Source organism: Ptychodera flava, chromosome 21, assembly GCF_041260155.1.
Source record: "Ptychodera flava strain L36383 chromosome 21, AS_Pfla_20210202, whole genome shotgun sequence".
NCBI lineage: Eukaryota > Metazoa > Hemichordata > Enteropneusta > Ptychoderidae > Ptychodera > Ptychodera flava.
Window position 1 is genome coordinate 329600 of NC_091948.1, and position 11733 is coordinate 341332.

General features: G+C 38.1%; 2 protein-coding genes across 2 annotated transcripts; both read left to right on the forward strand.

Moving 5' to 3' along the window:
- Window positions 1-631: 631 nt before the first annotated feature.
- LOC139121019 (calcium homeostasis modulator protein 6-like) lies at window positions 632-5421 on the forward strand. Its single transcript, XM_070685597.1, has 3 exons — window positions 632-1107; window positions 2609-2849; window positions 3615-5421. Exons 1-3 carry the CDS (start codon window positions 797-799, stop codon window positions 4038-4040), a joined length of 978 nt encoding a protein of 325 aa, XP_070541698.1. The 5' UTR covers window positions 632-796; the 3' UTR covers window positions 4041-5421.
- Window positions 5422-5540: 119 nt separating this feature from the next.
- LOC139122162 (calcium homeostasis modulator protein 5-like) lies at window positions 5541-11148 on the forward strand. Its single transcript, XM_070687580.1, has 4 exons — window positions 5541-5748; window positions 7297-7480; window positions 8795-9035; window positions 10757-11148. Exons 1-4 carry the CDS (start codon window positions 5541-5543, stop codon window positions 11054-11056), a joined length of 933 nt encoding a protein of 310 aa, XP_070543681.1. The 3' UTR covers window positions 11057-11148.
- Window positions 11149-11733: the final 585 nt, after the last annotated feature.

Below are 11733 nucleotides of genomic sequence, written 5' to 3' on the forward strand. Positions count from 1 at the left end.
TATGTCAAGAAATACTTCAAATTTGATGAAAGTTGGTACAGATGTTGATCTCACAGTGGTATAAAACAATTCATTGACACTTAGTAGTATCGCTTATTAAATGTGGTACAGGTGATAATCTGTCAGTGTTGTTTGGCAACATCTTGTCGATTAATTATTGACATATTAATATCATTTTGTAATTAGGATGGCAGCCTACATTGGTTTTATGTTTTCACCATCATGGAACTCATTCTTAAACAAAGAACCGATTGATGATCAGGACTCTATCCTCTCCAAGAACTTGTAATTATTCAAGCATTCACAAGTAGGGACTATGTCATCAACGATGACTTGCTTGTTCATATCTTAAAGATCTGTATTACTTCAGTGTCTTATAAGCCCTAGGGGCTGGTTGTGGCAATACATGTCCACAATTACAAACGGTACTTTAATAAATAAGATAATAAAGAAAATAAAGATAATATAACATAAAATTAGGCTCCAGGTTGACAATAATGCAAATTGCTATGGCAACCCGCGCCCAGCGAAACGTTGGAACTGCAAGATACAATGGCGCAGGTAGGTGTCGACAGTCTAACACTTGTAGCGTCCGGACATTTTAGACTCCGGTAAGAATACAATAAATCTAATGGCGAGACATTTTTATTAAGGTAATGGTCCAGTGACAAGTGTTTACAGGTATAACGCGATAAAGCTATGCGAAAGACAAACACTAGAATGCTACAGCGACAGCGGTAATGCTACGGTGCATAGAACCACGGTGGTGATAGAACAAAATATTCGTGATTTATTGATGTACCTTCAAGTCACTGTATCAGAACAACCAACAGTCACTCCGCTATATTTTCGTCCACTTCCTTTCCTTCTTTCCATTTTGACTTGTTCTCACTTGTCAAACGCCAAGCTTTGTTTCCTTCCAGGTGTCACTATGTCAAACATGACCTGGAGGTTAGTCACGGGTTGCTGTCGATCACCTGGTGGACTCAAGGAATTCTTAATACCTCGTCATTCCTGCAACGGTGGTTGCTTAGGACTGTCTTACATCTGCATCCGGGCTCTTTTAGCGTCGAGTGCTTGGATTTTCATCGCCTTTATGAATGCATCGTAAGTATAGCTCGATAGTGCTGGGTGATAATAAGCAACAGAAAATAGAATTTGTTTTTAGTGCTCGAGACTAAAGGATTTTAATTGTAAGGTTGTTTCAAGTTGTTTGAAGTTGCGAACCAACTGATCGGGCCTTTAGCGCACATTCTGAGATCCATGACCTACATGTTTGTGCAAACTGTGTACTCGATCGATCGGTGGACGAAAATGCGATAACTAAGCATCGTCGTAAACCACGCGCCTCTTTACGGCAAGAGCTCAGCGCTACCCGTCAAGAGATTTTTGCGTAGGTCAGCGGAGCGGAAATTATTGCTCTGGCTCGCGAGAATGTAACTAAGTGGCTAACTAAAAATTTAAACTAAGCAACTACATAAGTAACTAACTAACTAACCAACAGACTAGCTAACTAGCTGGCTAGCTAACTAAACAAAGTGAATGGCGAGTTCCTTTTTGCCTCTTGCACAGGCAATGGCAATAGTGACATCATGTCTAAAGACCATCATGGAGACTATTGACTAGAATGCTATAATATGTGATTCACAGCAATGCAAAAGCGCAGCGGCGAACAAGATGATATAATTTACAGCCTTCTACGTCACCTAGTTCATTCTCTTTACATTGAAATCTCTTCCAACTTGTCATTTCATTCGGGAACCGTCATTCAATCCATCAATATGTCTCCTGGCTCCTGGTCTTCGGGTGTATTGAATCTATAGACCCTTTAGATTATATACCACTATGTAAGATTTGTGTCCAATGCATCATCATCAAAATCATATTTCTGTTTGTTATTGTCGTTTCCTAATGAGCGCAGATAAATTTTCACTTAGATCACGTGATCTCTGTCGAGTTTTCTTACAGAAATATGCTACCCTCAAAGTCTTCATCTGAGTACCGTGCATTTTCCCGATTCAGCCTGGTCTACAGTCCTTATTTATCCATGTATATGTATCCTGTCGGTAAAATGCTAGGGTCATTGACATTGTCGATACACTGCAAGATCCGAGGTGCTAGTTTCTTATGGACAACATCTTTGTTACGTATCAATCTGTAGCGTGTATAGCGACGGTAATGATAAGGTGGAAGCGATACACTTACTTTCATTTGCATAGAGTAGCACTTCACAGCATTAGATGACGTCCCGATGGTAACGTCACACACAAAGTTGGACATCTGTTTTCTTGCGGCAAAAAAAATTTGTTGTAGCTTGTTCATCAAAACAGCGATAAAGAAGCCTTTTGAAGCATAATAACATATTTATTCTATACACTGCTATGGATACAATTAGTATACTCCCCATTGTCAAATGATCAGTAAGTTTTACTACAATTAAAAAATACCTTTTCAATTTTCTGAATAAAACAAAATGATGGAAATCTTATTTACTCCACACAAGCCTAAAAATGAGTTCGTAAAAGAAGGATACCAGCAAAGTATTGTAAATCTTGAAAGTCTGAACATCTGCCCACCAGGCTTTACGAGTTTTACATTTTGTCGGTAGATACTACGCTTGCGCAGTGAGTAAAAGACCGTGTCAGGCGGACGAGGATACACCAGTACTTGATGTCAGTGACAGGGCGTTCTCCCAGAGCATAGGGTTGATGATCTTGGTGTTTGGGTTACTAATACTCCTGATTGGTATGTTCCTATGGAGAATGTGTTCAGTTTACACCTACGAACACCAACGATTTGCAGACATTTACAGGGATCTCGAGCGGAAGGCTTTCATCGAACGATCAAGGGTACGACGAAACAACTTTGGTGATATGACACAACGACGGCACAAATAAAGTTTGCAAAAATTCTAATGAAATTCTGTCTGTGATGTTAAACACAACAATTCGTTTTATATATGCGACCACATTTCATGCACTTTTTATGTGCAATTTGTGTATGCCGTACCAAATAATTACCATGTTGAGGCGTAATCGATGATTTTACCTTACACACGTCGATCAGTAATTTCAGATATAAAACGTAACGAATTTCGAGGTCGTTGTTGGCCGAATATTTGCCAGTATGACGAATCTTAACTTTTCTTACACCCTACTTGCAAATGTTCTGTTGTTTTTGACGTTTTGGCATCTTTCTCGAAATGCACTGGCATTTGTAAGAGAATGGCTGAATTTAAATAACAGTTTAGCTGACTTTATCACAGTTACGTAGAAAATGACAACAGCAAAGACACCTTTTAAAAAACTAAAACAGTATATCTATTTATTATACAGTTCCTATTCTTTTTAGGGTCTATTTGCAGTTACAAGAGTCCCCGTATATTTTTGTAGCCGTTGATGGCGCTAGTATACTTGTCAGATCACGTCGTGTACATCGTCTTGTCAGAGGGGTAGCCAATCAGAATGAATGTGGTTCCACCCACGATTTGAATAGACTGAACTCAATGTCACATGTGTAAGCGTATAAATTATTCCATGAAAGATATCAAATTGTTTGTCGATTTTATTTTAAAGTGTTTTTTTTTCTTCGTTTTGTTTAATTCTTCTTGCAAGAGAGAGGCAGAAGCTCGCATTGAGGAATCTCTAGATAGATTCTTTGCTCAAGAGGAACTTTGTTGCAGAAATCCCGAAGATTGGGACAAGGTGAACCAAACGTGGTTGGGAGTTTCATTCGTCGGATCCGACTACGCAGCAGACTACGGCTACACGACTTTACACGAATGGTCCATCGCCAACGAGCATTTGGACATCAAATCAAAGACAGGCGAAGAGCGACAGCCGAGCCCACCGATGTCAACGGATTTCAAGGATGGGCCACCGCAGCCGCTTGTCCAAAAACTGGATATGGTGTTCGTTAACCAAGCCCTTGAAGTGGCCGATGAGTTGAATTCGCACACACAGCAAAAACAAACAAGAAAACAAAACAAAAAGAAGAGAAAGAAGCAGGGGAAGGAGGTTGTTCCCAAAGTCTCCGAATAGTCGCGTTACAGTTTATTATAAATCTCAGAAGGAGATTAAAACCATGGTTTCTCATTCATTACCATGACGATGGAGTTACCACACTCACCAAATCATGCGATTTAAGTTAGAACACATCCAATTGAAATGGCATATTTTGAATGATCTCATTGTACTGACACCATTACTTTTATTCTTCAATTCTCGTAGGGCAATATATGTCACTGTCTTGCATTTTAGAGGAAAGTTGATGGCACACTGACGGGGTCTCTGTTGACAGAGGAATACCCCTCTGCAGTTTTAAATACGATTAATTTCAGCGTTTGAACATAAAAGTTTCGTTGATCTCTATAACTTAGGTATTGTAAGTCTTAAGAGTCGGCACGGTAACACAGGACCCAGAGATGTCTTCTTGCACATTTTACAATTTATTTTTACCTTTTCTAGAAGACACAAATCCCTATTTGATGAAACTTCAGACACAAGTTAACCAATCGTTCGACGAAGACAATGCCAACATTTTCATATCAAAAGTTTATTTTGATTTGTTTATCGTGTAAATGGCAGTTGATAACGTTTTAACTATATTGAGAATATGATAAAGCGGGACTTAATGAAGAAAAGTGTGACGTTTTATCGACATGCAGTGTGCAGTATTTGTGACAATACATTTGTACATAATCATTAATATATTGTATAAATTACATATTATAGTTTACATTACATATGAATCATTAAGCATTACACAACATATTATGTACCATTGAGCATTTGTTAACAACTTTGCATTTTTTATCGTATGAATATTTTAATGAAATAATATTTGTCGCGATATTTTTCGAAATAGTACTGTCTTGATAGGTTTCATTATGACGAAATATTCTAACCCAAACATGATAAACTCTTAGTATCTACCACATAAATCCGTCAAAGTTGAATCTTTGCCCTACACGACCTTCGCCAACAGATTAGTCTCAAGCGATCATCAAATTAAGCCGTCAAATCCGTTAAACTATTTCCGATAGACGAATGTTACGGATCAGTCACGGTAGAGGCACAGACACGATTAAAGTGGTTGACATTGCCGTTCTGTAATCTCAACTTTGGAATTCAATGTCAAAACATGATATACTTCGACTCATGGTCAAAATTCATAAATTATGTTTTGATGTTACCATATAAATATGCTGTCAGCTAAAATGCGCAGTTTCTTTGAACTGATGTGATGTCACCTACGCTCTTCCGGTTTCGTTATTGTTACCTTGCTGTAACCACGTCTCAAATATTAAATCAACAATGAAGTCATATACCTGTAACATTTTTTGTCATGACCCGTGCTTCATTACAGCTATTATAAACGCACACAATGACCTAAAGTATTACGGCTACCTGCGTAGTTTGATTTTTTATAATGTCGAAATGATTGACAACACCAATAAAATAAAAAAATATCACAACAATCGAGTCAGTTGTTAATATACTCTAGTCGCGCATCGTTGGAAGTCCGCGTCGACCTTAAATATGGCGGCTGGACGAGTGTTTAACGAAATAGGCAGCCTATTGGCGGAGAATAAGACGTCAATACAAAACGTGGTCGTTATTTTGCTTGTCTTCGGTGGTGAGGCAGTCTTCGAGGTCGTCGTCTTCAAGTGTCCGTGCCATCCAGTCCATCGTATCTTCTATTCATGGATGTTCATCGTAGGACCAGCGTTTACACTCTTCGTCATCGGTGAGTCAAGGAGATGACTAGTGTTTTGCCTAGGATCGAAATGACCTAAATGTTACCGTATATTAACCTTAGAAGTATCTGTGAGTAAAAAATATAGTTATATGAATATTTTTGGAATTTTACACTTCTTTTGATTACCTTAATAGGTTCTGAACCTTCAGTTTTCAGAAGCCTATTCAGTTATCTGAATACTTTGCCGTGCTTTAGACAAAAAAAACTTTAAATGCTTTCTTGGGAATTAGAGATACAGAACTGATTCTTGGTTTCAAAGCAATGTGACGTGTTCAAGGCGGCTAACTGTAAATGAATATAATAAACACTCCAGAGTTCACAAGAAATACCGCATCGGTATTAGAATTGAAATCGGTTCCCTAAAAAAATGTCATCGATACTTGTCAACACAATAGATGGTAATGGTAGCTCCATCGTTGAGTTAATTGATAACATCCACTGCGTTACACAATACCATTCAGTACGCCCACGTTGCACTGATTTTTGGCTCGTGTTCGGGCGTAGCCTGTGACCCTGGCGCCATGATGATTAAGCTTATGCCTGTACCAGTGTTTGAGCGTTAGTGCGTATAAGATTCCGTGATCAAATTTCCCAATACCGAAACTCAAAAAGATCCCGCAAAAGTTTGTTATATTTATTTAGTATATTGTATGTTTGAGAGATTTAGGTATGATTATTCCCCGCTGAATGTCCAGGCCTGCTTATTAAGAAACAGTTGACGGTATACTTTAACGTTTGCCAAAGTTGGAAGAACTATGGGTAGATATGGATGTAGATGAGGTTGAATCACACAATTAAATGGATTACATACTCTGGTGAAAGGCCTTAAAAAGTTGATGAAGCGTCCAGGAATATAAGTCCAAGATACAGGAATGGTGTTACTGTTTTACTCCATGCTAACCTTATTACTGTTCATTAGAAATACATCATATAACAGATCCATCCACACACGAGCCATATAAATCTCTTTACATTTTTAATGCCATTAGATGATATCATTATATAATGCTATCGTCATGGCTTCGCTATCGTGACAGGTATGCAATAATGAACTGTTTAACCAACTATATACTTAATGGATACAAACGTTTATTTCGACATTATAGAAATATACCCGTGATATTTCCGTTCGAAATCTGATGTCAGTCGCTCGATATCTAATAAATAAAATATGCAAATGAAACCTAAGATCTCTTCGAAATCGACTGTGTAGGCAGTATTTAATGATACGAAGATGATTAATTTAGGTGTTACAGTCATACACATGTGACATTACCATTCGAATTGTTGTACCTGTCCCGCGCGATGATTTATAATAATGACTATCATAAAACTGTCGAATACAAAAATTTCATAACAAAGTATAACATATATTAATTTTACGTTAGAAATCGCTGCCAACTGTGTGTTTGCAAAGTTCATCACACAGGTTTCTTTAAGTAGAGCTGATGTTAAGCGAGCAATACTAGCGGTTCGACAAGTTTGATTGATAACGCTATTTTTTATACTATATTTTCCCCAAAATGCTACATTCAGGTGTGGTCGTTAACAACAAGACTTGGAAGATAATCACGGGATGCTGTCGGGCTCCAAATGGTTGCATTGAGTTCTGTAAACCCAGAAACTACTGCGATGGAGGCTGCTGCGGTCTCATAGGCGTTTCAGTGCGGGCGCTCGTTGGTGCCGTTGCTTGGATTTTTATCGCCTTCATGAGTTCTGTGTGAGTCGATACTTGTATATCATTTATGTATTTGTTAGTTGGGCCAAAAATGTTTCTCGTCCTTGGTAATAATAGTATTCCAATCAATGAAAACACGAGAGTGTAAGACCCATGTATTTCAAAGGAAATACGTGAATAATTAAACGTGGATTCCAAACATTGCCACCACTGTCGGGCGCGGCTGTTTTAACCGACGTTAAGCTTACAACGTTTGCGCCGTTGAGTTTCAGTCGATTTTGTTATCGAAAAAAAGAATAGCAGAACAGGGTAAATTTTAGGTCTATACTTTCTTTGAAATCGTGTATGACTTCGCGGAAGGTATGTGTAGACCGAGCGATTTTTAAATATTTTACCGTGATGTGTGGGGGATGGGGTAGTACTCCCAATAATTTCAACATACGGGCATGTGCCGCCCATGCTGATAGTATCGAGCCATGACTATTCCAAAAATATGACCCATTGTTACGGATATTTTTCGGAAACCGGGGGGGGGGGGTTACCGTCATTCTACTAGTACTGCATGTGAAGGTTTTCCTGAAGTATCGAGGCATTTCCTTTAATACTGAACAATATTTAGGGTTGTTAGATGAAAAGTGACTCATAATTAGGGATTTTTGTGTGAGCAAGTGACCCTTCTTGCGGCGCATACCCGTACACCTTCGACTTTCTATTGGAGTACCCCCGGGACATTTGCCTGTACACGAAAGTTAGCGCTGTGTCCCTCGCTCTCGCGTCCGACGACCAGAAATGATTTAGAATTGCCCATGGCGCATTCATATTATTCCAAAGCGGAATCGTTAAGAAAAAATTCCCTTTATTTTGCAAAAAGTAACAAATCCTTCACTTGCATATTTGATAAGTGTGACGTCATGAACTTGTTTTCGACTTGTGGTAATACAGTCATTACGTCACTCGTATTTTCCTCCACTGAACGAAGAAAATATCAGACAATATCTGATCATTTTGGACAATGCGAGAGCAAAGCTAAACATCAACGAGCGATACCTGGACCAGTACAGCAATTTTACTCTTCTCTTTCCCAATACAAGCCCATTAATAGACGTTGACATTCGGCACGGTGCTCTTCATTACGATTAAAAACCAACAAACAAATTTTTTTACGAAAATTGTTTGGATGAGAGACTGCTTTGCCTTGGAAAACGGACAAGCAAGTTTGTTTGTAGAATGTCCAGGCTGAACAAAATGTTGTGAGCGCTTTAATAAGTAGCGCTGATTTGCATATATGATTTTGCAATTATGTCAAATTTCGAATGATTAATGATCTAGTTCACATATTGCATTGTTTCCTCTAAGGTATTACGCATGCGCAATGACCACTGCAGAATGTGAGGACGGAGACGATTCGCCAAAGTTAAATGACACAGATATGGCGGTGTCTCAGACTATTGGGTGGTGTACATTGGTTGGATCAAGCTTTTTTCTTCTTCTTTCGCTGTGCCATTGGCGAATGTGCGACAGGTATACACATGAACATCGCGAATACAGGGACCTTTACAAAGACATCGAAAGACAGGCATTCATTAAAATGTCCAAGGTAAGCTACCTGGATTTTAAGTTTCGAAACAAGCTGGGACTATGAAATCTGACCACTTTACCAGTTTTAATAAAAAAAAGCAGTGTTAAGATTGTAACCTTTCTATTAGGGAAGTGCAAGCCTCAGAAATAAAAGTTTTTAATTTTTGGTCAAACTTATAGCTTCAAACCATTTTATTCAAAATCAAGAATAAGAATTTAGGAAGGTTTGCAAATTTTGGCATACGTACTGCTACTGCATGGTCGATATAACTAAAAATGGTAATTATCGAACTCATATTTGAAATTCAAAATGGCCACCCTCCCTAAAATGCATTTTGTTTTTAAGTTTTATTTAGTCATACAAATAACACTCAACGACAATATGCATTTTAATTTCCATAAAACAAGACACTGACAGCATCATTTACTCTGTTACGCTGCAAAATGAGCTCACAAAAGTAGCAAGATCAGCATGGTATTTTAAAACCTGAGATTCCGAGTATCTGTCTCCGAGACGATTCTACCTTTAAAATGTCAGAGACTTTCTCTGTCAACCTATCTGACCTTTCTGTGTCAACCTATCTGACCTTTCTGTGTCAACCTATCTGACCTTTCTCTGTCAACCTATCTGACCTTTTACCATATGATAAGACGACGGCTATTTTCTATAGAGCACTGAAAGGGGGATGTATCATATGACTAGATAATTAACGGGCAATAAAATTTGTATGATGAGTGTTTTCACTTGATGACATCAAGTGATATGATCTGACTCTCCCTACAGTTACAAAATTGAGTATACCCGGCCGGTGAAAATGATGACTTGCAACAGCGAAGAAAAGTAGATAAACTGCAAATTGTTAGAGTTACAGATGATAAGGAGAAGTAGGGAGAAACTAAGTAATGCCAAAAATTGCCTTTGCCACAAAAAATGGCCTGAGAGCCCATCTCTTGTTCATACAAAATCTTCTGTTTGGGAGACCATTAGAGAAAGAAATTGTGTCCAGCTGTCGCCTCTATCGCTTCTTTTATACTTTACTGATCTGTATTTGTGTGCATGGATGTAAAAATTCAACCGAAGTTTGCTCCTGTAGATTGAAGACCCCATCCAAAATAACCATAAGATAATTAAAAGAAACTACGAACTCGACGTAACTTTACTATTTCTGGAAGACACAGCATAGGAAACATGTTTTCATTCTGGCCTCCCTGATAAATTAGAGATGTGCTTAATAATAAAATGATTGGAACTAATTTGGGATAATTGGGTGGTGAAGTAATGTCGATTTAATCTACAAATGTTATCATATCTGCTTTTCTTTTTACATTACACACTTGTTTTTATGAGTAATTTGCGATATTGCAACATTCAGCTATACGGCACCTAACACTTTTGAGAAATTTGCAAAATATCAAAATGCAATTATCCCAAATTAGTTCCAATCGTGTTTAATATGTTAAGAACTTTATGATAATGATGTCAGGTTGATTTGAGACATGAACGACTATCTTGATGTAGTTTGTTGACGAGCGATTAGAAAGTTGGTCCCCGAAGAGGGTAGCTGAGAAATGAATAAACGTTACACTTAAATTTTGAATTTTAGAGTTGAAGTGTAATGGTATTCAGAAATTGACTCAATACGTTACCTAGTGTTCTTCCCATGAGCAATATTTCTTCACTGAGTGTGACGTCAGAACTATGTTTTCGTGTTATAACAACAGTTTCGTTGTAATCTCTAGAAAGAAGCCGAAAAACAGGTCAACGAGACGTTGGAAATGTTCTTTGAGCAGGAAGTGTTGCGGTGGAAAGATCAGGACTCCGGGAAGAAGGTGCACAATGCGTGGTCCAAGGTGTCGCTGGTCGGCTCAGACTACTTGGCGGACTTCGGGTACACCACTCTGCACGAGTGGGCTATTTCGCAGGGAATGAAAAACTGTGACAACGAACAAGGTTCTGAGGGACAGCTAAACAAATCTGAAAGTGGAATAATTTCAGATGAAATCGGGACAGAGAGCGTTACGCAATCTACTGAACTGTAGCAATGATAATATTTGAAAGAAGCAGTAATAGTTGAACATCCCATAATATTCTATATAGAATCCGATAGAAACAACATGTACAAAGTAATAGAAGTGTCCATTTACATTAATTTTGCAGGATGATTGTTTTCTTAAGTAAAGATATTAACGTGAAACTCGAAAATGGAGACGTGGGCAATCACGACGTTTGGAACTGAAGTCATTTTAAGTAGCGTGTTTGCATGCTGTGGCATTTTCCCACGCAAAGTGAAATTCTACCAGCATATTGACAAGGTGTTGGTTTATTTCCCTATATTTTATCCAAAGTATTTTATCTAGTATTTTCACTAAAATTAACACCTTTCACAATCATGTAACACTATTGTAATGGTAATGCTTTAGCAAGCACTACCAAATACCCGAGACACTTTGCTTTTTCTGTTCGAAATAGAAACGCTATAGTTGTTAATGACCTTCTGTTCCTGTGAAAAACCAAATGAAAGATAAGTGCAATCAATTACAGCACTTGATGGGAAAGCATTCAAACAGATATTCTCATAGAAAATTTAAATTAACGCAGCGGACAAAGTACATCAATAAGATTCCGAAAGTAGGCTAACTTTTAATTTATGGTTTCTGGTAAGGGAAAAAAAAACATAGCAGTTACGCAGGTAAGAACATTGATATTGTATTTTTCC